The sequence below is a fragment of the Aythya fuligula genome, chromosome Z, assembly GCF_009819795.1.
Source record: "Aythya fuligula isolate bAytFul2 chromosome Z, bAytFul2.pri, whole genome shotgun sequence".
NCBI lineage: Eukaryota > Metazoa > Chordata > Aves > Anseriformes > Anatidae > Aythya > Aythya fuligula.
In genome coordinates this window covers 18,954,222-18,979,438 of record NC_045593.1, presented here as the reverse complement: position 1 = coordinate 18,979,438, position 25,217 = coordinate 18,954,222, and the positions used below count along the sequence as shown (strand labels likewise).

At 38.8% G+C, this 25,217-nt stretch overlaps 1 protein-coding gene across 1 annotated transcript; it reads left to right on the top strand.

The window, feature by feature from the left end:
• The first annotated feature begins 4 nt into the window (after nucleotides 1-4).
• DHX29 (DExH-box helicase 29) lies at nucleotides 5-25,217 on the top strand. Its single transcript, XM_032206078.1, has 27 exons — nucleotides 5-203; nucleotides 1,098-1,177; nucleotides 1,996-2,109; nucleotides 2,675-2,804; nucleotides 3,182-3,324; nucleotides 3,734-3,859; nucleotides 4,595-4,721; nucleotides 5,014-5,184; nucleotides 5,819-5,984; nucleotides 6,413-6,536; nucleotides 6,953-7,549; nucleotides 8,340-8,483; nucleotides 8,584-8,760; nucleotides 9,360-9,500; nucleotides 10,922-11,066; nucleotides 11,280-11,400; nucleotides 12,470-12,554; nucleotides 14,033-14,121; nucleotides 14,756-14,884; nucleotides 16,539-16,614; nucleotides 17,338-17,562; nucleotides 18,384-18,520; nucleotides 19,417-19,510; nucleotides 20,231-20,533; nucleotides 21,958-22,089; nucleotides 22,686-22,782; nucleotides 23,518-25,217. Exons 1-27 carry the CDS (start codon nucleotides 5-7, stop codon nucleotides 23,571-23,573), a joined length of 4,128 nt encoding a protein of 1,375 aa, XP_032061969.1. The 3' UTR covers nucleotides 23,574-25,217.

Here is a 25,217-nt window from a genome sequence, read left to right as displayed (position 1 = left end):
CGCCATGGGCGGCCGCAACAAGAGGCACCGCGCCGGGGGCTCGGCCCACGCCGCCTCCACCGCCGCCGCCGCCACCGCCGCCGCCCGGGCGCGGGCAGCCGCCGCCGCCGAGGCCGGTGCTGCCGCCGCTGCTGCTGAGGCGCCGGGCGGCCGAGCGGCCCCGCGGCCGGTGCCCGCCTGCAAGGAGCCGCGCGTCAAGCAGGGTGAGGGGCAGCGGGGCTGCGGCTGCGGCTGGGGCTGGGGCTGGGGGTGGGCAACGAGGCGTGGGTTGCGTGGGGACACTGCCAGCACAGCCACGGGGCTGGAGGCTCCTTTTCAGCCACGTCGTACCGAAAACAGCGCTTGCGTGCTCGCAAAGGGCGGCAGCCAGCATCAGGCTGGCTGTTGTGAGGAGCTAAACTGGTTCAGTGGTGGTAAATAATGTTGCGAAGAGATGTTTTTTCACTGGCTGCTGGTAAATGAAAAGTAGGAACGCCTGCAGCAGGTCAGACCACAGACCTGTGTCACCCAGCGCCCTCCCCTAGGCTGGCTCCAAACGCAGGTACCCAGGTGGGAACACTTTCGGAGAGTGCTCTTACATCCTCCCCCAGCTGTGGCGAAGGGACTTGCTGTGCCACATCACATTTCTATCCAACATCCTTCCAAAAAAATAAATTTAATTATGCATCTTGCCTGCTCTTGGGCTTACACAAATGTCCAACACCCACAGCTTCAGTGGCAGAGCTCTGCTATGGAGCTGTGCATTTTGTGATTAAAAGTAACAAACAAACCATCACCCTTACTTACTTTGAATTTGCCATTCGCTTCCCTGTTTGGGGAGTGCTATTCCCTGTTCCTGTATGGATAGTGAGCAGTCAATCGCTTTTCCTCACTGTGCCACTCAGGAATTTTATATTTTGTCTCCTGAGTCATTTGTTTCTTTACTATTACATGGTAAATGGCCTTTCCACACCATTGAGTGTTCATATAGTTTCTTATGTGCATGCATGTTACTGGCATATTAGTGTAACACTTGCCTCCTGTTGGACCTGCTTTAAAAATCATAGAGTGTTCTCTGCACTCTACTTGTGTAATTGATGGTTGTTTGCAATTTGCAGGTCCAAAAACTTACAGTTTTAGTTCACCAGTAGATTCCAGTGCTGCTGCTGCTGCAAATCTAGATAAGTCTATTCTTAAGGTGAGTATCTTCTTTAGGTAAAAGAACTTTGGGATTCATGGTACTCTTTTACCCGAGTAAATATTTCTTCAGCTATATGTGCTATGTTGCACGTGTGAACTACGTTCGTGTGTTAGACCTCGTCTCATGAGCTTGAGCTCTCTGGGGTTCTGAGCGTGCTTTGAGAAATGGGATAAACTAGTAGGGCGGAACATCTGTCTGTAAGTAACAAATTATACATTACATGCAGGGCTATGAAAAGCAGTGTTTGGGCTTCTGTTGTGCACGTATATTTTTCTTCCCGTCAGAGGAAGAATACAGATTTTACATGGCAATCTCATTGACAACTAAAGCTTCGTTTATGTTTTAAAGATGTTAAGAATACTAAAATTGTGTCTGGATTTTTTTTCCTAATCCAGAGAAGAAAGAGATTCTCACAAGATTGTCTTAATGAGCACATTATTTTAGGTTAGTTCTAGTGAGCTGAGAAGAGAGGCCTTGTTCTTTCCAGTATATATATATATATATATATATTAATTACTTTTTCCTTACATTATGTCAAGGGAATTCCTGTATTTTTTAAGATATAAATGGGCCTTCTCTGTAATAGGGAATGATTTTTTCTATTTCAAGTTAAAAAAAAAAATACAGCAGCATACAACTTAAGTAATCTGTACCTTTCATAAGAAAGTTTTGCTAAACTTAAGTAAAACTGGAAAAGCAGAGATTTGAATGGCAGAAAGATTTCTGCATTTTAATTTCCTTAGGCAGGAAGAACATTGATATATCATAAAAAGGTGTAGTGTTCTGCTTTGTTTCAACTATTTGTCTTTTTGCAGGTAACAATAAACAGTAATTTGGAGAAAAGGATTATTGATCTAATCAATGACCATAAAAAACAAAATGATGACAAAGGAATGATTTCCAAAAGACTTACTGCTAAGAAACTGCAGGTAGGGTTTAAAATGTTGTCCTCTGACCATTGTTGATTTAGAGTAAACAGTTTTTTGTTTTTTTTTTTTTTTTTGTTATACATATTCCTGTGTGTAGTGCAAGCCAGTGTACCTTATTTTCCAGTAATTGCATTAATGATTAGCCGGTGGAATCAGTTAGCATGTTTATCAGGAAAGACACGTCTCCATGCATTCAGTAACCACAATCAGAGTGTCTAATCAAATAGATAGAGGGATAGAAGTTAACCTCAATGTTTTAAGGACATTGTTTCCTACGTTTTTAGTTCCATATCGTAGTTGGAAAACTGCAGATTTATCTTTCTACCCAAAAAATACACACTCTATTCATATTCACTTGGATGTGGCTTTACTTATGTATATATGTTTACATTCAAAATTTTATGAGCTTTGTTTTCAGAACAGGATTTTCTACTCTGCCTTCTGATATGTTAATTTATGCTTTTTTATCTGTTTAATCTCAATTATGTGATATGTGGGAAATAGCAATTTAATAAAGGCTCAAACTTTTAGGTTAAATCTTAAATCTTACTTTTTTTATTTGTAGGATGTATACATGGCTTTGCAAAGGTTTTCTTTTAAGACTGAACACATAGAGGAAGCAATGAAAAAAACACTTTTATATGGTGGTGATCTTCACTCTGCACTTGATTGGCTTTGTTTAAACCTTCCTGATGGTAAGTATAGTGACAGAGAATTGACTACAGTTTATAACTGAAGAACAGTAGGTCCAACTCTGATATGGGAATATGTGAAAGCAGCAGTCAAATATGTTGTTTCACTTAGACCAATAGTCATCACAGTTTTCCTAGCTGTGCTGCTGACTGTTCTTGTTACTATTTTTTGATAGTCTTACAATCTTCTTCTTCCTATTCCTAGAGTTTTATCAAAGTCAACGAGCAAATGCTGACTTACTTAAATGTTATAGCCTGATTTTTATTTCAGGCATACTGTTGTTGTTTTATGTTCCTCCAGTTGGTTCCTAAAACACTTAAAAAGATTTTTCAGTAATCATTATTGGCATATTCTATGACGTGGGTTTTTTGTTTTGAAGATGCCTTGCCTGAAGGCTTTAGCCAGCAGTTTGAAGAACAACAACAGAAACCTAGAGCAAAATTTTGTTCTCCTGTGTCAAAATCTGAACCTCCACCTCGCTTAGTAGATAAGAAAAAGAAAGAGAATGGCCCTGAAACTAAGGTAATTTGAGAAAATAACTTGTATTTATTGGTGGGAAGAGAGCATGAAATTTTCCAAAATACAGAATTTGCATAAACTTCAAAAGTGACGTGGAAAACTTCTGAAAATATAATATGCTTAAATAATATTGTCATCCGCAGTGTTTTAACTACAGTGGAACAGTCACTTGAAAGCAAATCTTTTTCCATGTGAAGTCTAAAAGACTCTGTAACTTGTTGTTTGTGGTAACTTTTAGTAAGTCATAGCTTTATTTTCTCCTAAAGTGGGTTTGTTCCATTTATTTACAGGTAGCACTCTGTCATATAACTTATGTGAAACTTTAAGCAGTAGTTCCTAAACCCTTACTGAGGAAAAACATTGGTGGTTTCACTTACTGCTATCATTATGTTTAATTTGGTTGCTCTTCCAGGAGACAAATGCAGAAAAACAGAAAGAAGTGAGCATGAAGGAGTGGATTTTGCGATATGCAGAGCAACAGAGTGATGAAGAGAAAAATGAGTCTGTGAAAGACACAGATGAAGAAAAGTTTGATCCAGTAAGACAGAGTAGTGTTTCTTGAGAAACATTCAAAAAGTTTCAAAAATCAATAGAGATCTTTTGCAGCCTAAATGATTCTGTAAGACCATCTAGTTTAAAGGTTGGACCAGCACTGCCAAGACCACCATTAAACCATGTCACCAAGCACCACATTTACATGCTTTTTTTGAAGACCCATAGGAATGGGTCAACCACTCAACCACTTCCATGGGCAGCCTGTTCTTCAATACCTTACAATCCTTTCAGTGAATATATTTATCCTAATATCCAACCTAAACCTTCCCTGGCACAACTTAAGGCCTTTTCTTCTTGTCTTAAAGATATGTCTGGCACATCTGCAACTAGTTGATCGGTTTGTTAAAAATTGAGGGTTGAATAGTCAGCATGCTTTTTTTTTTTTTTTTCTTCCTTACATTAAGACTTGGCATCAGGCAACTGCATGGAAATATGCTGGCATTTTTCTTTTCCTCAGTTGTTTTTCCTCTTTTTTTAATAATGAGCTCAAAATATTGAATGCATTTTTCTGGGAAGGAAGAATTTTTGAAACACAGCTCAGTGAGATTAGGAAGGTGGTTATAAAATTTTGAGAGGTTTTAATTGTTCATTACTTGCACAAATGAGAAATAAATATTTTTTAAGCTTAGTGTAAAGGATGACTTTTTTATTATGTAGGATATTAATGATGACAAGAATACAATATTAAACTTGTATTTAATAATTCTATATGAAACAGAATGAGAGGTATATACACCTGGCTGCAAAACTTTCAGAAGCAAAAGAGCAAGCAAGCATCTCCAAGCAAGACAAAGACAAGCAAGGGCAGAAGGTGGCACAGGAGAAAATAAGAAGAATTCAGCAAGGTAAAGCCCTGCAGATTACCCGTGTTTCATTTTGCGACTTGCATATTTGTTAGGCGAGTAGGTCTCATGAGTCAGGTTGAGTTGATTTCATCATCCGTCATGCCACTCACAGTGTGAACGGCAGGCTTTCCTGAACTTACTCTTTTCATGTGGGTCAAACTGTAAAAAGTCAGTAACATTTCACTTTTGGTTTTTCAGTGCTCAGTAATTAATGCAATTATTCTTCTCTTTGTAAGGACCAAAATGCTCAGCAATTAGTAGAAATAAGTTATGTATTTATTCTCTTTGACAGAAATGGCAGCGCTTGAAGAGCATCCTGTATTTGATCCATCTGTAAAAACTTCAAGCCAACAACAAAACGAAAAGAAAAAAGCTCCCTTACCTCAAACTCCCGTACCTCAAGAAACCACTTTGAATCTGAGTTTGCTTGAAAAACCTGAAGGTGCTGCAAAGGAAGAGAAAGGTGTGGTGGAACTTGTTCAATATGAGCCTGGCACATACCACGTATTTACAGTATCAGTTCTTTTTTTAAGGGTTGTACAGCATTTCAGTGTGGAGTTGTCAGCTTTTCATTGTGGGAATGGTAGGTGGGCTGTCTTGCTGACCAAGCTGACTTGACAAGATCCACATTTGTTTTAGCACATGATGCTAAAAGCTATTTTTGCCATGCTGCCATGTCTAAAATCTTGTGTTTGTTTTTTCATTGCTACAGGGCTAGTGACTGTTCCCATTAATTGTCACCCTCGCGTCTTTCTAAACTGTTTTCATTGTAAACCTTCAAACTGTCAATGTTTTCCTAACAACGGAATATTAGTAAAAGCTCTTGAATTACTCAATGATCAAATATTGTAAACAGAATATTGTAATGAATTTCCTGCCAGGAATTAATTTCCTTTCTTGAAAAAGCAGGAATTTCTATCATTTCTCAGCACCAGTATTTTCTATTAATTTAGTAGAGCTGCAGAACACTTCAGAAAACAGTACTCTCTGGTGAAAACGCACTTGTAGAACAGATAAAACATTTCTGAATGTAAGGAAAAAACAAACAAACAAAAAGTTTTAGAAGAATTAAAGTATGTGTCATTCTACTCTTGTAGCCAAAAAGAAAGAACCACTAGATGTAAGAAATTTTGATTATAGTGCTCGAAGCTGGACTGGTAAATCTCCCAAACAATTTTTGATTGACTGGTGCAGGAAGAATTTTCCCAAGAGTCCAAATCCTGCCTTTGAAAAGGTTCCAGTTGGAAGATACTGGAAATGTAGGTACGTATTTCCCATGACGTTTACATTTTCCTTTTGGTTTATTTAAAAATAAAAATGCTCAAAACTTCTGTTTTGACATGTTGGTTCGGGTTTAAATGAATGTAGCGTGTTTAATTTGAGTGATTTCAGTCCAGCAGGGAAGTATTTCATTCTGGATAGCTCTGGAGAAGTAATGCTTCAGGGGAAGGAAGAGGGAAGGGGGAGAACCCACTTCACCCTACAAATGTGCTGCTGTAATCTGCTGAAATTTTTCTGCCATTCAGTCAAATGTGATCAACTGTGTGTTCACAAAAGATTTTTGAAAAACTTTTTTTTTTTTTTAGATCCTATATTTGATTTTCACTCATGTTTTAAAAAACATGATTAGGTGTGCCGTTTATATAGGTAACAAAAATTAAGAGTAATGCCTGTGTGAATCTGTTTTTAAGGGTCAGGGTTATCAAGTCATCAGATGATGTAATGACAATGTGTCCTACAATTGTAACAGAAGATAGTATGCAAGCACAACATCTAGCTGCTACTTTGGCACTCTATCATCTAACCAAGGGACAGGTAAGGCTTTCACCAATATTACTTTTTTTAGCTTGGAATTTCCCTTTGTTTTTTATATTGTAGTCTCCTGTAATTAAATTTTAAAAACAGTTTATTCAAGTGTTATCCATTAAGCTCTTTGCTTGAAAGATATAATAATTTGCTTTTATTGACAATCACAGGCATTGCAGCATATGGGGAGGAAACTCTTCTGTAGTAAAACTGTTCTTTCAGTGCTGCAAAGAAAGCAAGACAGTTGAGAATAAAATGTCTTGTTGATGTTAATATAACTGGTTTCAGAGCTTCTGTATTTACAAGTAGTTCTGTATCTCAAATCTTATTGTATCTTCTGCAACACAAGCTCATTTTCACATAAAATGTTAGTTACGTTACTGAATAGTATACAGAGTAGTTTTTTTTCTGTTTTTCTCCCTAAGTCAGTTCATCAGTTGCTGCCTCCTACCTATCGAGATGTCTGGCTAGAATGGAGTGATATTGAAAAGAAAAAGGAAGAAGAAAACAAGATAGAAACTAACAAACCTCGTGATAACTTTATTGCTAAATTATTAAACAAACTAAAGCAACAGCAACAGCTACAATCTGAAAATCAACCAAAAGTATCTGAAGGTCCTGAAGATTCCTGGGAAAATTTAGTTTCTGATGAAGACTTCAGCAGTCTTTCACTTGAGACGCCAGAAACAGATAATTTGGAACCTTCCAGGATTTTGTTCAAAAAGCTGCAAAGTTCCCCCAAATACCAGAGGCTTTTGAAAGAGAGACAGGAGTTACCTGTGTTTAAGCACAGATACTCAATTGTGGAAACTCTTAAAAAACATCGAGTAGTTGTTGTAGCTGGTGAAACAGGCAGTGGGAAAAGTACCCAAGTGCCCCATTTCTTGTTAGAAGACTTGTTGCTGGATGAGGGGTCGAGTAAGTGTAATATTGTTTGCACGCAACCACGGAGAATCTCAGCAGTGAGCTTGGCTACGAGGGTCTGTGAAGAGCTAGGCTGTGAATCTGGACCAGGAGGGAAGGTAAGATGCATCTTCATTCCTGTTTCTAATCTTGATCAGATTTTAGGAAGGTGTATTCTTGGTACAAAGTGAAAACATTATTATTCCTTACACAACCAAATTAGATATTTTTTTTTTCTTGAAAAAGGCTTCTTGCTATGTCAGCTGCTTTTATAAATTGTCAGCTCTGAATGTCTGGGTATCAATGTGTGACTTCTAAAAAAATTTACCAAGGGTGACTAAGAGCAGGTGTTTAATAATGGGGATTGTCAAACATTGGAGAAAATTGCCGAGAGAGTTTGACATCCCTATTAGTAGGAGGTCCCCATCAGTAAGGGAAAATTGCCCTGGATATAAGGCTGAGTAATCTAATCCGACTTGAAGCCTGGCCCAGCTTTGAGAGAGGTCCCTTCCAGCAAAGTTCTCTGTTATTTGAAGAAAAGCAAGGTCATGTATGTTTTATGGTAGTCTGTTTGTGTGAAGTCCCTAGGGGGATTCCATACCTCCACTGCAAAAATATTTTTATTTGAGGACTACCAAGAACCCTTAAAAAGAATACGAAGGTTATTGGCTCTTTCCTGCTCTGGAGAAACTTGAGTTGCTATATTTCAATATATGTTTCCCTTTCTTAACAAAATCAAAGGTAGCTATTAAAAAACAATGTGGCAGTCATTTACTATACTATTCAGTCACCAACTGGTGCAGTGTTGGGTTCTAACAGTGCTTAAATTTAATTTAATCTTGAATCTGTTGCTTGTCTACTATTTTCAGTTATTCTCATATTTTTAATGTCATGTTATTTCTTTTAAAGAACTCCCTGTGCGGTTATCAAATTCGTATGGAGTCTAGAACGGGAGAAGCCACCAGACTGCTATACTGTACAACAGGTGTTCTGCTTCGGAAACTTCAAGAAGATGGTCTTCTTTCAAGTGTATCTCATGTTATTGTAGATGAGGTTATCAGCTCTTTATTTTCTGCAGGAACTATAGTTATTCTGGGCCCAGACTTACCATCTTTATTAAGAAGTTGTTTTATGTTTTCTTTTCCAATTCTAGGTGCATGAAAGGAGTGTCCAGTCTGACTTCTTGCTAGTTATCCTGAAAGAGATCTTGCATAAACGTTCAGACCTGCATCTGATTTTAATGAGTGCTACTGTAGACAGTGAGAAGTTTTCCAGCTATTTCTCACACTGTCCAATTTTAAGGATTTCAGGGAGGAGTTATCCTGTTGAGGTAGGCAAATGTTTCTCTGACTTTAAAAGACACTTTGCACCTATACCGTGTTTGCTTAGTTAGTATTTGAAATAAATATATTGTATATTATTGGTCAGAAAAATACCTTAAGTATTTATGTCAGAGACTTCTAGCCTTTTTCCACTTTGAACTACAGAATTGTACTGTTTTGGTTTTTTTTTATGGTATATTATCAGTTGATTAAGATCAGTCTCATCTGAAGACAGTGACATTTTGATTTTTCTCTATTGAATGTAGGTAGTAAGGAAAGGAAAGTACTGAATTCTCCTGTCTCTCTCCACATACAAAAAAATGCAGTGAAAAAGTTGCATGTTTCTCAGGCACGTTTCTCATGGCTTATACTAAAGGTAACATCAGTGATCATATGGAGAGATCTTTTAAGGTCTTTTAACAAATTCATAGCAAGTCTTGGGTTTTCAGAAAGCATGAGGAAGATTAAGCTGAAGTTTGCAAGATCTGTTAGACCATTGACATGGAAAGGGATGGCCTGTTCAACTTTGCATTAACAAAAAAACGCAAAAAAATCTGCCAATTAGTTTTTGACATGCTTTTTTTTTGTGTGTGAATTTTCAATAAAGATATTCCATGTTGAAGACGTAATTGAAGCAACTGGCTATGTTCTGGAGAAAGACTCTGAATATTGTCAGAAGTTCTTGGAGGAGGAGGAGGAAGTAGTAATAAATGTTACTACCAAAGGAGGAGGCACTACAAAGTACCAGGTAAAATAGGCATTTCTAATTTCAATTTAGGAGTTTTATTTTTATTTTATTACCTTTAACTCTGTTAATTAAATGCAATTGGTTTGTATATCAAGTGTTCTTTCAGCAGTTGACACAAGATACAATGGCACTTCTACAGTGGAAATCAAATATTTACTAAAGCCATGTCCTTATGTTTGTCTCAGCTCTCTTATTGCTGCCATAATTTTGATATCTTTGGCACTGAGATCTGCTGTTTCCCTTTCGCAAAATCCTAGTTCTAATCCTGTATGCAGCAACAGGGAAAAGCATTTAAATAAATTCTCCCAATGAATTATCCTCAGTATTGAACTAAGAAGAACAGAAAAGGCAAGGCCACATCTCTTAACAAAACAGTTCCCAAGATCCTCTAACTTGGCATGCCAAATGGGATAATTTATGTTAAGATTGTAGAGCTTTTTGGATTGACCGGCTATGGTTAATCTACACTATTAAATCTAAACTATTCTACAGTGACAGCTGGACATGTTTTTGAATTCATACTCTTCAAGAGTTTTAATGCTTCAGACTACAGGCAACTGTAGACTGTTCAGCTCTAGGCTGTGTATATTTTGGGTAGACACCTGTCTACTCACTTGTTCCCTTGAGGTTTCTGCAAGACCAGTTAGTTTGTTGTGATCAAACACTGGTGTACACATGTTCAAAGCATGCTACTGTGTGATTTGCAGATTTTTCCTGGAGTGATGGTTACTCCATACATCGCAACAGCACATTTTGGTTGAAGCCAAAGTGCTCTCCAGAGTGCTGCTCCATCTTTATGATTTATTTCTGTTGAAATTCCAGTACAGAAGGATATGTGGTGGAAAGCTTCCTTCTGAAGTGCTTTTACAGTGAAATAATTTATAATGGTTCCACTTAACACAGAAGCCTTATGCTATGTATGTATGTCCGAGATACTTATAGAAAATATATAATTATTAGAACCAATATTTATTTTCCTCCCCCTTTCCTCCTTCCCCAGAACACTGTAGGAGCTGTCACATAATTGACTCTGAACTTTCTTTTCAACCATTAGTTGAGAAGGGGAATGTTAGGGAGAGAAGGAAAGCTGTTTGCTTATAGTACAGAATTTGAATTCTGAAATTCTCCTAATTAGATGCTTGATTTTGGACATGTGAATTGCTTTAATTCGTGAAACATAATGTGTAGTACTGCTTGCATAGACTTTTATTCCTTTTTTCATCTGGGATGTAGTAGTAGCAGTTATCTATAGATAGGTTATGTAAATGTCTGTAATTTAATCTAACTCTCACTGTTTTCCATGGGAAGTTCATCAATTAAAGGTCACTTACTATGTTTTAAGAAGCCTAAAGTGAACGACAAATTGACCTCTTTGTTATAAAACACTGAGCATATGATTTTTCCTCTTTTTTCCTTTCTAGGAGTATGTCCCAGTCCAGTCTGGATCTGGTATTGATTTGTCTCCTTACTATGAGAAGTATAGCAGTCGTACACAGCAAGCAGTCTTCTATATGAATCCTTACAAGATCAACCTTGAACTTATTTTGGAGTTGCTTGCATACTTAGGTACATTCTGCTTCCTCAGTTTATATACTTGTGACTGCCCTTTGGATTATCTCCCAGAGTTAGCTAGTGATAAGGATTCTTGACTTAATTTTATATGAAACATCATAAAAAAAGTATTTACCACAGGACTCAAGAATTAGTTTGTGTTCTCAATTTAGGCTGTCTGCAAATCCATGTTTGTTTTAACTGTGTGTCTGTATTGTCGCTTTCCAGATAGAAGTCCCCAGTTCAAGAACGTCGAAGGTGCCGTGCTGATCTTCTTACCAGGCCTTGCTCATATCCAACAGTTGTATGATCTCATTTCAACTGACAGGAGATTTAACTTGCGTGACAGGTAACACAGATATTTTCTATAGTTAATTGATTAACTTGATGAATACGTCCTTCTTGATTGTTAAAGCCTGCTATTCTTGAAATGTGAAGTTGAGTTATACCTTTGAGCTGGTTTTACTGCAAACCCATTTTTAAAAGATGACAGGTGCTTAGAAATGGTATAGTCATAACTGTCCCTTTTCTTTTGATTTGAACAAACATACTTAATCACAAAATACTCAATTACTTTGTTTCCACTTCTTAGGGCATGGGGGCTAGTATGTTTGGGCAATAGCTTTTCATGGTATACTGTTTATATAGAAATAACTGCTTACTGAGAAGAGATCCACAAAGAGTAATCTGTTAAGAGAAGTGGCACAGGGTTGTAGTGACAGTTTTGAAATTTATTTTATGGGTAACTAAAAGGTAGCAATGCTGTGGCATAAAAGGAGTATTTTCAGTCAAATTCTAAAGACTTGTAGATGGCCTTAGGTGTCAAGGTTTAGAAGAAAAGGAAGTTATAAATTTCGGTGACTCTTTCTTCTCTGAAGGCTTTTCTCACTCAGGCTAAAAGTTGCCTGTGTTTATAGCTGTGTACAAAGCTTCAGTGACAGTCCTTATCTCAGAAGAATAATGTAAAGAGCTCAGCTTCATGGATGCCTAAATCCCCCACCCCAGCCAGCCCCCCCATATCAACTGTTCAGCATGACATCAGATGGTATGGAATACCCCTTTGGCCAGTCTGGGTCAGCTGTCCTGGGTCTGTCCCCTCCCAGCTCCTGATGCACCCCCAGCCTGCCCAATGGCAGGACAGCAAGAACCTGAAAAGTCCTTGGCTTGGTGGAAGCACTGCTCTGTAACAATTAAAATATCCGTGTGTTACCAACATTATTCTCATCCTAATCCAAAACACAGCACCATACCATCTAGAAGGAGGAAAATTAACTCTATCCTAGCTGAAACCAGTCATGCCAACTTTTGCTCTTTCCAATGTGCATTCTACTTGCTTTCTCCAACTTGCTGTTGTATTTCTGCTCTCATTTTAACTGTATCTTGACATACATATTGATTAGTATAATTTCTTACTCTAGGCACAGATTGATAGCCTTGCATTCTGTTCTTTCAACTCAAGATCAAGCAGCTGCATTTACACTACCTCCACTTGGCGTTAGAAAGGTATGTTAAGCAAATTACACCACTGAAGAATTTTTTTTTATGAGTGTGCAACTATGAATTTTTAAAAATCAAATCATACATAATTACATGACAATCAGTTGTTCCTGGAATTTTCTCACTGGAAAGAAACAGTTCTTCTAACTTGGTGCTCTGTAAGAGATGGAAGTTAGTGTGCTGTGAAATCTTGACAGTAATCAGACAAACTCTTAAACCTAGTATTTTTCTAAGAGCTACTTTAATTATTGCTTTCCTGTGATTTTACTAGTAATTGCAGTTTTTTATTTCAGAATTAGTATTTTACTTACTTCCAGACTATTTAAATAGACTAGTTTTGGCAAATACTAGCTATTAGTAATTTTGATGGATTATAATAGCAAACATGAATGTGAAATTCTCACAAATTTAGACTCCTGAGTAATTGGGGAAAACTAAATAATTTTCCAGCTCATAGCATTTTTAATGCTTTGTCAGCTTGTTTAGGAAAATAATTCTGAGTTTAAAAAACAACAACAACAACAAAAACCTTTAGCCATTTTTTTTTTCTAAACATTGATTTGCTCTCCTGGACTAAGCCTGTTCAGGGACCTGCTTGGAGGAATCCCATGGGTTAGGGCCCTAGAAGGAATGGGGGTGGGTCCAGGAGGGCTGGTCAGCATTCAAGGATCACTTCCTTCAAGCCCAAGTACAGGCTGGGGGCTGGCCTCCTGGAGAGCAGCTCTGCAGAGATAGACCTGGGAGTCCTGGTGGACAGCAGGCTGACCATGAGCCAGCACTGTGCCCTTGTGGCCAAGAAGGCCAATGGTAGGTACTCTGGGCTGCATTTGGAAGAGTGCTGCCAGCAGGCCAAGGGAGTTGATCCTCCCCCTCTACTCAGCCCTGGTGAGGCCCCACCTGGAGTACTGTGTTCAGTTCTGGGCTCTCCAGTACAAGAGGGACATGGAGCTACTGGAGAGAGTCCAGCAAAAGGTTAACTAGGATGGTGAGGAGCATCTGTCACATGAGGAGGCTGAGAGAGCTGGGCATGTTTAGCCTGGGAGAGAAGAAGAGAAGACTGAATGGGTAATCTCATCAGTGTGCATAAATATCTGAAGGGAGCACGTCAGGGGGGGCCAGTCACTTTTAAGTTGTGCCCGGCGACAGGACAAGAGGCAGTGGGCACAAACTGAAGCACAGGAGGTCCCAGCTGAATATGAGGGGGCACTTCTTTACTGTGAGGGTGACAGAGCACTGGGACAGGTTGCCCAGAGAGGCTGTGGAGTTGTCTTCTCTGGAGATATCCAAAACCTGCCTGGATGCCATCCTGTGCAATGTGCTCTAGGTGATCCTTCTTGGCAGGGAGGTGGACTAATCATAGAATCATAGAACTATGGACTAGTTGATCTCCAGAGGTCCCTTCCAACCTCAACTGTTCGGTGATTACAAGGACGAAAACTGACATTCCGTAATTCTTTTATTTCTGCTGTGTTACTTCGTTTCAGATTGTTTTGGCAACGAATATAGCAGAGACGGGTATTACAATACCCGATGTTGTCTTCGTAATTGATACTGGGAGAACAAAAGAAAATAGGTGAGAGTTTGAATTTCATAATTCACATTGTGATTACTGTGCATGCTTGCAGGCTAGTACTACAGGAGTTCCGTAGTATCCTTATTAACCTACAGTTCCAGACAAAAAATGCACTGAACTCAAGAATAACTCGCAATTCAGGTTCAAGCCTGGGATGAATCTTGGGATTTTCAAATGATGTGACGAACAATAAGGGAGTTCTTTATAGATAAGAATTATCTTGATTAAGCACTGGTTTAAAAGTAAAGTAGATTATACTTGTAGATTATATATATAAAGTAGATTATATATATACTATTGTACATTTTAGAAGTTGCTCTTTGTCTACTTCAAATGTATGAAACCCTATAAAATGCTAGAAGGACCAATTCTGAATTGTCAGGGAGGTGGGCTTGATGAGCTATTGTCATAACTCTTTCCTTTTCCAATTTTTACACTTTCATTAATCAGTTGTATCCAAGGTTCTGTGATGTACCATTTTCCCCAGGTATGCTTAGTTTTCAAAACTAAACATCATATTCTCAAACTACTACTATTTAAATACAGTATTTGTATATATGCTTTAAAATTAATAACTAAATATACATACATTTTTATTCTGAAATTGAGTGACACTCACTTTATAATTTTTAAGGTACCATGAAAGTAGTCAGATGAGCTCCTTGGAGGAGACTTTTGTCAGTAAAGCTAGTGCTCTGCAACGACAAGGGAGAGCTGGGCGCGTTAGGGATGGATTCTGCTTCCGAATGTACACAAGAGACAGGTACTGTAAACTTGTTTTTGTAAATGAAACAAATGCCATTATATTAATTCTGTGGAAAACAAATCTCATTTAAATTAATTTTAGTTATGCAAACTATAAAGATTCAAATGTAAAAATGTAATCTGAATGCCTTATTCATAAAGTTTTAAAGTAGTGTTAATTTTGGTTTCATGATTTTTTGAGCTGCATTCACTATCTCCAATGTAAATGTTTTCTTAACCTTTTTCAAAATGAAAGGAAAAGTGCTGCATTATGAAATTGTGGAAATAATGTTTTCAACAACATTGAATCTTTTAATCCTACAGATTAAAAGATCTTAATCTTTTAGATCTTTTAATCAGACAGATCTGTAAGTTTCTGAAATGATGTCTCTGTGGATAAGAAATGTGAAAAGATTAAGTCAAGATGCAGTGTAGGATTAGTGTCTGTTACTGCAGCAGAATAACCTTTTTCCTGCTTGTCTGGAGCAACAAGACCCTTACGTTAGCCTCCGTCTCAGTTGAAAGTATTTTGAAATAATCAACAAAGTGTGCATTTGAGCAGTATGTAAAACTTCCATTTCAATTTAAGAGCTATACATTTTAAGAATCTGTTTTGAAAATTGGAGTCTTACTGCCTTTCCCTCTTCTTCTTTAAAGTTCTGCTTTCCAAGCTACCACGTGTGCCTTAATGTAATGGTCAGTTTACCCATGCATTAAAATACACCACCCAAGAGAACATTCTCAATGAATGAGCATGTGAAACATGAGGTTGTAACTTCAATTTGGACGTTAAATTGCGTATCTGTGATTTGTGGTGATTTTACGCAGCTGGGCAGCTGAACTCCACCACAGCTACTCTCTCACCCCTCCCCCCCCCCCCTCCCCCCCCTCCTCAAAGGGAAAGGGAGAGAAAATATGATGGAAAAGGCTCAAGGGTTGAGATGAGGACAGGAAGATTGCTCGACAATTACTGTCATGGGCAAAACACACTCATAGTAGGGAAATTAATATAATTTACTGCCTATTGCTACCAGAACAGAGCGGTGAGAAACTAAAAGCAAACTAAAAACACCCTCTTCTCCCTCCTCCCCCCAAGCAGCATGGGGGAAGGAGGGCTGTGGTCAGTCCCTCATGCTTCATCTTTGCCGCTCCCTCTCTGCCCCTGCTCCCCATGGGGTCCCTCCCATGGATGCCGTCCTTCCCCAGCTGAGCCTGCGGGGGCTGCCCACAGGCAGCAGCTCTTCAAGCACTGCTCCCACACGGCTCCGTCCCACGGGGTCCATCCATCCCCCAGGAGCAAACTGCTCCAGCACGGGTCCCCCACGGGTGGGGGCAGCTCCCCCCAGACCCCCTGCTCCTGCGTGGGCTCCTCTCCACGGGCTGCAGCTCTGGCCCGGGGCCTGCTCCTGCGGGGGCTCTCCATGGGCCGCAGCCTCCTCCAGGCCACATCCACCTGCTCCACCGGGGGCTCCTCCACCCATGGGGGGGCTGCAGCGTGGAGATCTGCTCCATGTGGGACCCATGGGCTGCAGGGGGACAGCCTGCTCCACCAGGGGCCTCTCCTTGCATAGGCCACGGGGGAACTGCTGCTGCCTGCCTGCAGCACCTCCTGCCTTCTTTCTGCCTTGCCAAGTAAACCATATACAGTGATTCTCTTTTTTATGATGTTACAGATTTGAAAGTTTCATGGAATATTCAGTTCCAGAAATACTACGTGTGCCTTTGGAGGAATTATGCCTTCATATTATGGTATGGTTTTTGTTATGGAATTTCTGACCTTGTTAGCTAAAAAGGGGATTGCAAGGATTGCCTTAATCCAGTGTAGTTAGAGTTTCTTCCACTACAGTGGGGGAAATCCAGTACATGTGTCATGGAAAATCCAAAGCATGCTGGTGACTGAGAATAGGAACCTATAGTGTTCCAGTTTACCTCTGAATGAGAGTTCAAGCTCAGTTAAATATCCTTCAAACTGTTGTCTGCTTAAAGGAGCAATTCAGTCTCCTGTTCCCTCATCCTGAGTAAGATATGCATGGGAAAACTGTTGTATAAGGATGGTTTTTCACCCTTCTGCATTTCAAGATCTGTATTGTGAGGCATTTGTAATGTGCTTGTATTTTAAGTGCTGGGTTGTAGCAAACAAACTGTTTAACTTTGGTTGTGAATTAGTGCCCAGGTGTTGAACAACATCTCAGCAGGTTTGTCTCCTGCTCACCTGTGATAATTGGTGACACTTCTCTGATCAGTGTTCATGCTATTTTAAGCCCCCTCTGAAAAATGAAGTTACGGGCATATCTATTCCATCAACGAAGAGGCTGGTGCAGAGGGTGGGGAATGTGTGCTTCTGGTTGCAAAAACAACTGTCCAGTTTCTTTTGTAGCTACTGTAAAAGTTTACTAAATTTCTGTCTTTGTTTTCACCTTGTCTTTGATATAATAGATTTTATACTAAAATATATGCCCATTCACTCTGTAGAAATGCAACCTTGGTTCTCCTGAAGATTTCCTTTCCAGAGCATTGGACCCGCCACAGCCACAAGTCATTGGTAATGCCATGAACCTGTTAAGGAAGATAGGGGCTTGCCAGTTAACTGAGCCCAAACTGACTCCATTGGGCCAGCACCTTGCAGCCCTCCCTGTCAATGTGAAGATTGGAAAAATGCTTATATTTGGAGCTATATTTGGCTGCTTGGATCCTGTGGTAAGTAAACAAATACTGCCATCTTTGTCTGAATATTTTCTAAAAAGTAGTAGTATAGAAACAGCTAAATATTAAAATTGATCTGGTTTCTTGCAAAACGTTGTTTTGAAAAGATGATATAAGATGTTAAAATGTGTACTTTAAGGTGAAGACTCCAGGATATCATGGGGGACAGAATTATGTAACTGTTTGTAAACTCCCAGCTATTATTGACAAGAGGGTAGCCATACTTGGACTGCAGTTCTCTCTGTTATGATCCCAGGGAGTATGGAACTTGTAGAAAAAGCCGTTTTGCATTTTGGTGAGACCAATCAGGGTTACCTTGCAGTTGATGCAGACTAAGAAGATGCTGATGGAAAGTTACTGCAAATTAACTGATTTGGTAATTTATTACATGAGGGCTGTGGAGTGGCTTACACTTCCAGCTGATACTAAATGCGAGTTACGAGGATGCATGGGTATGTTAGCTGCTGAAATTGAAAATCAAAATCATTGCATTCTCAGTTTCTCCTGGTAATGTGGTATAACTCAAAGCAGCAGTTGCTTAATGTGTTGATATTCACAGTATCATATTGGGTATCCCTCTGTCATGTAACAAACCATTTCAGATGAGTTTTGAGATTTGATACTTTTTAAAGTTTTCATCAGTGTAGTAAGGCAGCATGTAAGCAATGTCTTCAGTGTAAGAAAGATCTGAACTAATCAGAAATTGTTAAATACTATTACAACAGTATTGTTTTACAAAACAAAATGCAAAGTTACTTGTGTAATAAACTCATAATCTTACAATAAAATATTGATGTATGCTTTATTAATTGCAGGCAACTTTGGCTGCAGTTATGACAGAAAAATCACCATTTACCACACCAATAGGTCGAAAAGATGAAGCAGATCTTGCAAAATCATCTCTAGCAATGGCAGTTTCAGACCACATAACAATCTACAAAGCTTATCTAGGGTAAATAATGTTTTGTTGTCCTTATAGCTAAAAGCATGCACAAGTAATATGGTTCTTGAAAGAATCCTTATGAAGTACCTTTCCTTGAATTGCTTGCCCTGGAAGCTTTTCTCCTCAGACTAACAGCAGATTATCAAATACTGTAGCACAAAAAGATACCTCATTTGGTACCTTATCCTTTTAAAATATGCTTGCACATGTACCAGATGGAAAATAAAAATATATACAGCTTTCTCATGAGGTGGAGTGGAGGGGCAGGCTCTTTAGTGACTAGTGATAGGACCTGAGGGAATGGTGTCAAGCTGTAACATGGGAGGTTTAGGCTAGACATCAGGAAGAGGCTCTTCACTGAGGGGGTGGTTGCACACCAGAACAGGCTCTGCTGGGAAGTAGTCTCTGCACTGAGCCTGTCAGAGTTCAAGAAGCATTTGGACTGTGCTCTTAGTCACATGGTCTAAAATTTTGGGTAGACCTGTGTGGTGCCAGGAGTTGGGACTCAATGATCCTTATGGGTCCCTTCCTACTCGGGATATTCTATGATTGTATGATTCTATATTAGAAAATAAGATACATGTTTCTTCCTCATTAATAAAACAATACACAGTCTTAAAAACACATCTGACTTCCATCTCAACTGTCAAGACATAAGTGTAATTTTGGGAGAAAATTACCTTATATTTTTGCATGTATCTGTAAAATATGTTACAGATGTGTTCTCCTGAGTGGTATCAGACCAGCAGCATTTATCTTTGTTAATGCCATTTATTTCTGGTTTTGAGTGGAGAATGCTGACCAAAACAACTGTATTGTCTTTTGACTTACTACCTCTTTTGTGCTGTTTTATTCTAGATGTGATTATTTTTGCTGTAGTAAGATGGGATTTTTTTTTTCCTTAGGTGGAAGAAGGCTCGACAAGAAGGAGGGTATCATGCTGAAATGACTTATTGCAGAAGAAACTTCCTTAATAGGACTTCACTGTTAACTCTGGAGGTAAACCGAATAATTATGCTCTGTGCTCAAAAACTAGCTGTTAAAATTTTCCTGTGAAAACATCCTGCCGTTTTTAAGTGATGACCTGTCACAGTTCCTATTTAGATGGGACCAAAACAAGTGGACTTACTAGGAACTGGTGAAACATACCATCAATTCAGGTAGCTGTGTGTACACTGGCACACTTGTATATGCATGCTTTGTTGGTATGTCTTTGCAGTTATCTGCATTGGAGAAGCCACTCCTTACTTCAACCAGAGAACCAAAATTTATGAATTAAAATACTTAGATTGTCATTCCTAGATGTGTAAGAATAGATCTATTCCATAGTTAGAGAGATGAGCCACAATCTTACATAAAGGACCTTTTATTTTTACTAAGAAAATATTCTGATTAATCTCTTCTAGTTAAGTTTGAATGCCTGAGATGTCCAAAGCAGAAGTGAATACTTGATATAAATGTGTGTTTTCTTTTTAGTTAAAGTAGAGCTGGGAGATTTGGTGTTTGCTGTATATCCAATACTGTATATTGAATCCTATATTCCAGATAATGCTTTCCTTGTAAAAAAAAAAAACAGCCAGTATTCCAAGTTGGCCACAGAAAACACAAGTGTTTTTTCTAAGAAATAGGTTATCCACTGGAAAGCACAACTAATTGAGATGGGGTGGAACTGATGGACATGGAGCATTTTTAAACTGTGTTTTGCTTACCTGATTTCAGGATGTGAAGCAAGAACTCATAAGGGTGGTCAGAGCAGCAGGATTTGCAGCACCTACAACTCAGCATCAATGGGATGGAAGTGGAGCCACACAATGCCTTTCTCTCCATGAAATAGCTCTTCTTAAAGCTGTGTTGACCGCAGGGCTGTATGACAACATAGGAAAAATAATATATACAAAATCCGTGGATATCACAGAGAAGCTGGCATGCATGGTAGAAACTGCTCAGGGTAAAGCACAAGTGCATCCCTCCTCTGTAAACAGAGACTTACAGATACATGGATGGCTTCTTTACCAGGAGAAGGTAAGGTTTTGACTCTGTCAGAGGGATAACTAGGGGAAAATAGTGAATGTAGCTGATATTTTGTGTAAAGGTGACATAATGCCTTTAAGGAGAAGTAAGGTACGCCAGTGTAAAGTATGCTTTAATATCTGACTCATCTTAAGAGTCCTTAGTATGTAAGGTTCCTTACATGTATGTCCATAAAGATGAATCAGCTGGGTACTGAACTAAAATGTGAAGGCTGAACATCTTGAACAAGTCTGTTCATAGTGAAACTCACAGCTATAAATGAAAGAACCTTTCTGTGTGTCATTTAACAGTATCATTGACAATCTTTGACGCTGGACCATTAACTTAAATATGAACACTTTGACACACTCATATGCTTGTGGTGCACTTCACAGTGTGCTTTGCACTGTTCTAAGCAGACTCAAAGGTGTTGAAGCTTGCTACAGGTCTGACTCATCCTCAATAACAATGTAAAATGAAATAGCTAATTCTGTAATTGACTGCTGAACTTCCTAACTGAATTGCAGGGGTTTTTTTGTTTGTTTGTTTTTTAATTTTTTTATTTTTTTTCCCCTGCCACTTTCTTCCACATTCCAACTCAAAATTTTGTCATCTCTTTGCTGAAGTGAGTTAAACGTGATAGCAGTTGCCTAATGGCCAGCTTCACTGTAGGGGAGCGGGACATTACGTTGGAATTCTTGGTATATACGAAGTAATCGTATTTTTTTTTGATAAACTGAAAGTATTTTGTGCCTCCAAGAACCTTGTAGTTCAAGGCAAGGCAGCAGCTAAGGCTAATCAGTTATTCCATGAACAGGGGAATGAACAAAGTTTACTCTTCTGTGTGAAGGTGCACCCTTTTGTTTCTATTTGTCATATTAGAGCTTCCTTCCCATCACATTCCGTGTTGGTTTGCAAGAGGCTCCAAAGCCAGAAATAACACACACTGAGTCTAGCCCCATTGTTTACTTTCTGTATGTGTCCACCCATGTACTCTCATTTATGCATGTATATATGTGGATATAGACAGAATGGCAAGTCAGCTGCTGCTGAGAAGAATGTCTGATGGAGAGTTTTACCTGCTTTTTATTATATTTGATTTATTAAATAGAAAGAAAATGTTATCCCAGTGCTTTTAGTCTTAACCAGAAGAGAGAGATGAAACTTAAATTTAAGCAAGAATATATGTCTTTAGCTAATTTCCTGATAGTATGTCACTGATAGCCTGTCACTTAGGAGGGTTTAAATGTGATGTCATCTGGGGTATAGGGCAGACAAATTGCTACTAGCTGTTCTGTGTACAATATTTTGGTTTGACCTGGTTATTAAAGGAAAAAAAAAATAATTTCTGCTTTTAAAAGCAGCACTGAAATTTGATGTTGTAGATCTTAGGGATTTTTTGTTTGTTTTTAATGCTCGTATTTGTTTATACACAGGTGAGGTATGCTAAGGTGTATTTGAGAGAGACTACTTTGATATCCCCCTTTCCCATTTTGCTTTTTGGTGGGGATATAGAAGTCCAGCATCGGGAGCGTCTCCTGATGGTTGATGGCTGGATCCATTTTCAGGTGCGTTGGAGTGGTAGCTGCCTTTTATGGACTTTTGTGTTACACAGTTAATATCCTGCCTTGCTTTAGAACACTATTCATGTGGGATGAATGAGAATTTAAGGGAACGATGGGAATTTTGTATACATATAATAAAATCTTTGCAAGTCACTCTAGAAAGAATAGTCTAGACATGTGCAGCTTGTAACATGTCAGCTCCCTCTTTTCAGGAAAACGGTCAGTATTCTTTCAGAGAAGGTATTTGAAATGGGTGTAAGCTAAACCTTGCTTTCATGGAGCTGGTACTGAAAGCAGATGAGTGTGCTATTATATATTGCCCTTCTCTGCACTCTTGCATATTGGACTGTGCATTTAGTCACATGGTCTGAACTTTTGGGTAGACCTGTGCGGTGTCAACAGTTGGACTTGATGATCCTTGAGGGTCCCTTCCAACTCAGGATATTCTATGATTCTATGGTTCTATGATTCTATATAGCTGAGGTTTAAAGCTATATTTCTACAAACATTAGTTTGTATAAGAGGTAAAGTTTTAATCTATGTTTTTGTATAAGACGTCTTCAAGAGCAGTGAAAATGTTTCTTCTCTGTTCTTTACAGGCTCCTGTAAAGATTGCAGTAATTTTCAAACAGCTGAGAGTTCTCATTGAGTCTGTTTTAAAGAAGAAGCTTGAAAATCCTAAAATGTCACTTGAAGGTAACTTTATTGCTGCATTGCTGATGTAGTATTTGTTACACGAACATCGTGGTTGACTGAAGAAAGTATTAGTATGCTGCATCCGCACTCAGCAGGATTAGTGTAACTTGACTGTAATTCCATTATCTTGAGAGAAATAATTTGGAAAGGTCATTACTGATATTATACAGCTCATCCCAGATATATGATGATGTGCACAACTTTGGTTTTAAACATAACCCTGATAATAACATCCAAGGTGGTGGTAGTAAATGGTGAGGTAACTTCCCAAATCCGAAATAACATGGTATAATGGCGAGCCTCAGGTACGGATGAATTAAAGTGTTAGTCTCACAATTTAGAATAACAATGGGGAGCTTCATGTTGGCCCCTTGCAGTAAAGGGTGGAGGAGCACAGTTAAAGCTTTGAACACAACACTGAACAAAAGGCAGCGAGTTCCAGTATCCTAATATGTCTGCAGGTCACACTGTCATTTTCTCCATTTCTTCTGTGAAATACTGAAATTGCCAAAAACAGCTCACAGAATATTTTCACAGACTTTCTAATCACATGCTTTGGACATAATTTGCTCTTCTGCTCCACAAATGGGTATTACTTGTGTTACTTTGGAGTCCACCATAATTTGCTGATAGCTAGATTGATTAATCTTTTGATTTTTTCTTGGATATGTGAGGGAATCTGTTTTTACGCTCACTCTTTTTGGCTTACTGTTGTGTTTGTGTTCTCTTTCCTAGATGATAAGGTCTTACATATCATCAAAGAACTGATAAAAACAGAGAATGGTAACTGATACTGGACATCAGTAACAAACCGTAGCTTTGGTAATGTCAGGAGAAACACACACTCCAACACTAACTGAAAGTATCTGAATGCTTAGTGTGGTTGATACCAGCCGTGACAAAGGAAGACTGCATGATTTCTGGATATGATTTACCTTCCTATATCATTTTGAAAGATGAATGTGGAATATGTTTAGCCTTTACATCAGTGCCATTTGTCTGAATGTATAAATGATGGAAGTAGTTTATTTTCAATATAAAAATGGTTGTGGCCAAATCCAGTTTTCTTTGTTTCTGCTTGATGTACTAATCATACCATTAATGGTGATGCAGACTGTTCTGATAGTTCAAGACTGGTCCTGAATCTCAGCGGGGTAGAGCTCTGTAAGATAGATGCAAACAGAAGACATTCATCATGTTGGTTTCTGAAGTGTGCTTTTTTTGAGCTATGAATTTGCAGTATGGAAGCAATACATCTTACAGATATCTTCATTTTTCTGTATGGTTTACATTAAGAAAATGCTGTAATAAGAGGATAGAACAGACTACCCTGACCAGGTGCAGGGCTCAGCCAAACATGAGTACTGACCAGCAGCCTGTCCTCCCCCTTCTCTGTGTCTTTTCACACTTGCTTCTCTCCATTCACCCCGATCTTGTTTTTTCCTGCCTTAGACCCTTCACCCAGGGGTACTGCAATAAGCTTTGCTCTCCTATGAGCCTCCTCATGCATCCTGTCATAAGCTTTGCACAGTCTCACAAGCCCCCTCAACTATCTCATACTATTCACGCTGATTGTGTTTACCCCTCACTCCTTAAAGTTCAGGTTGACTCTCCTCACAGTTATATTGGAGCAGTTCCTTAAATGGCTGTAAAATCAGTAGCTGAAGATTCCACGTCTTCTTTATTCTCTGTATCACTTGCTCCTTATTGTTTGTGCATCTGTGTGTTTAACTCACCACTACCTTTGTTATTTTTTATAATGAGTAGCTCATAACCAGGTAACTTAATGAACAGTGTAAGGTTCTCTTACACTGTTTACAACAATGAATTGAAATTTTCAGATCACAAGCAGCTTTCAGAATGGGGAAGTTGTTTTTCTTACTTTTTTGCCATGCAACAATTGCAGTCAAGCAGAGAAACTCCGTATGTACAGACGTAGTGCAGAAGATTTTTTCATCTGGAAAGAACAAATACTGTGCAGCAGAGGTGAGTAGTGTACAAAAAGGACAATGAGGGAACTGCGTGATCTTGAAAGATACCAAGCAAAACATATGGAGATACCCAGTTAAACGATTAATAGCAGAACCAGTACTGCTGCACCAAAAGGAAACCGTAAGATTAAAGTAAAACTAGCCTGTGAATGCTAGCCTACGCTCGACACGGCAAGGAGGCAAGTTCTTCGAATAGTTTCCTAGGGCCTCTGAGGGAAAAGTAATAATCACATCTGCTATCGTTTTAAGAATTGTGATAAACTAGTCATAGTCCAGCTTACCTAGAAAAGAGGGGGAGTGCTTTTTTTTTAATTGCAAAGTACCCAGCACTTAGAGAAGAAGCACTTAAACAGATAAGTTTGATCTTAAAACCTCAATTTTATACACCATGCCTAGACATGTTTTTCTTTTGTAGTAGAGGTGCAGATACTAAAAATAATAAAA

Bases quoted from the DNA above. Each gene is read 5' to 3' on its own strand.
- DHX29 (XM_032206078.1), top strand. From the start codon at position 5: ATGGGCGGCCGCAACAAGAGGCACCGCGCCGGGGGCTCGGCCCACGCC. The intron at 2,805-3,181 runs GTAAGTATAGTG...TTTGTTTTGAAG, and splicing joins TTGTTTAAACCTTCCTGATG to ATGCCTTGCCTGAAGGCTTT. The intron at 3,860-4,594 runs GTAAGACAGAGT...TATATGAAACAG, and splicing joins ATGAAGAAAAGTTTGATCCA to AATGAGAGGTATATACACCT.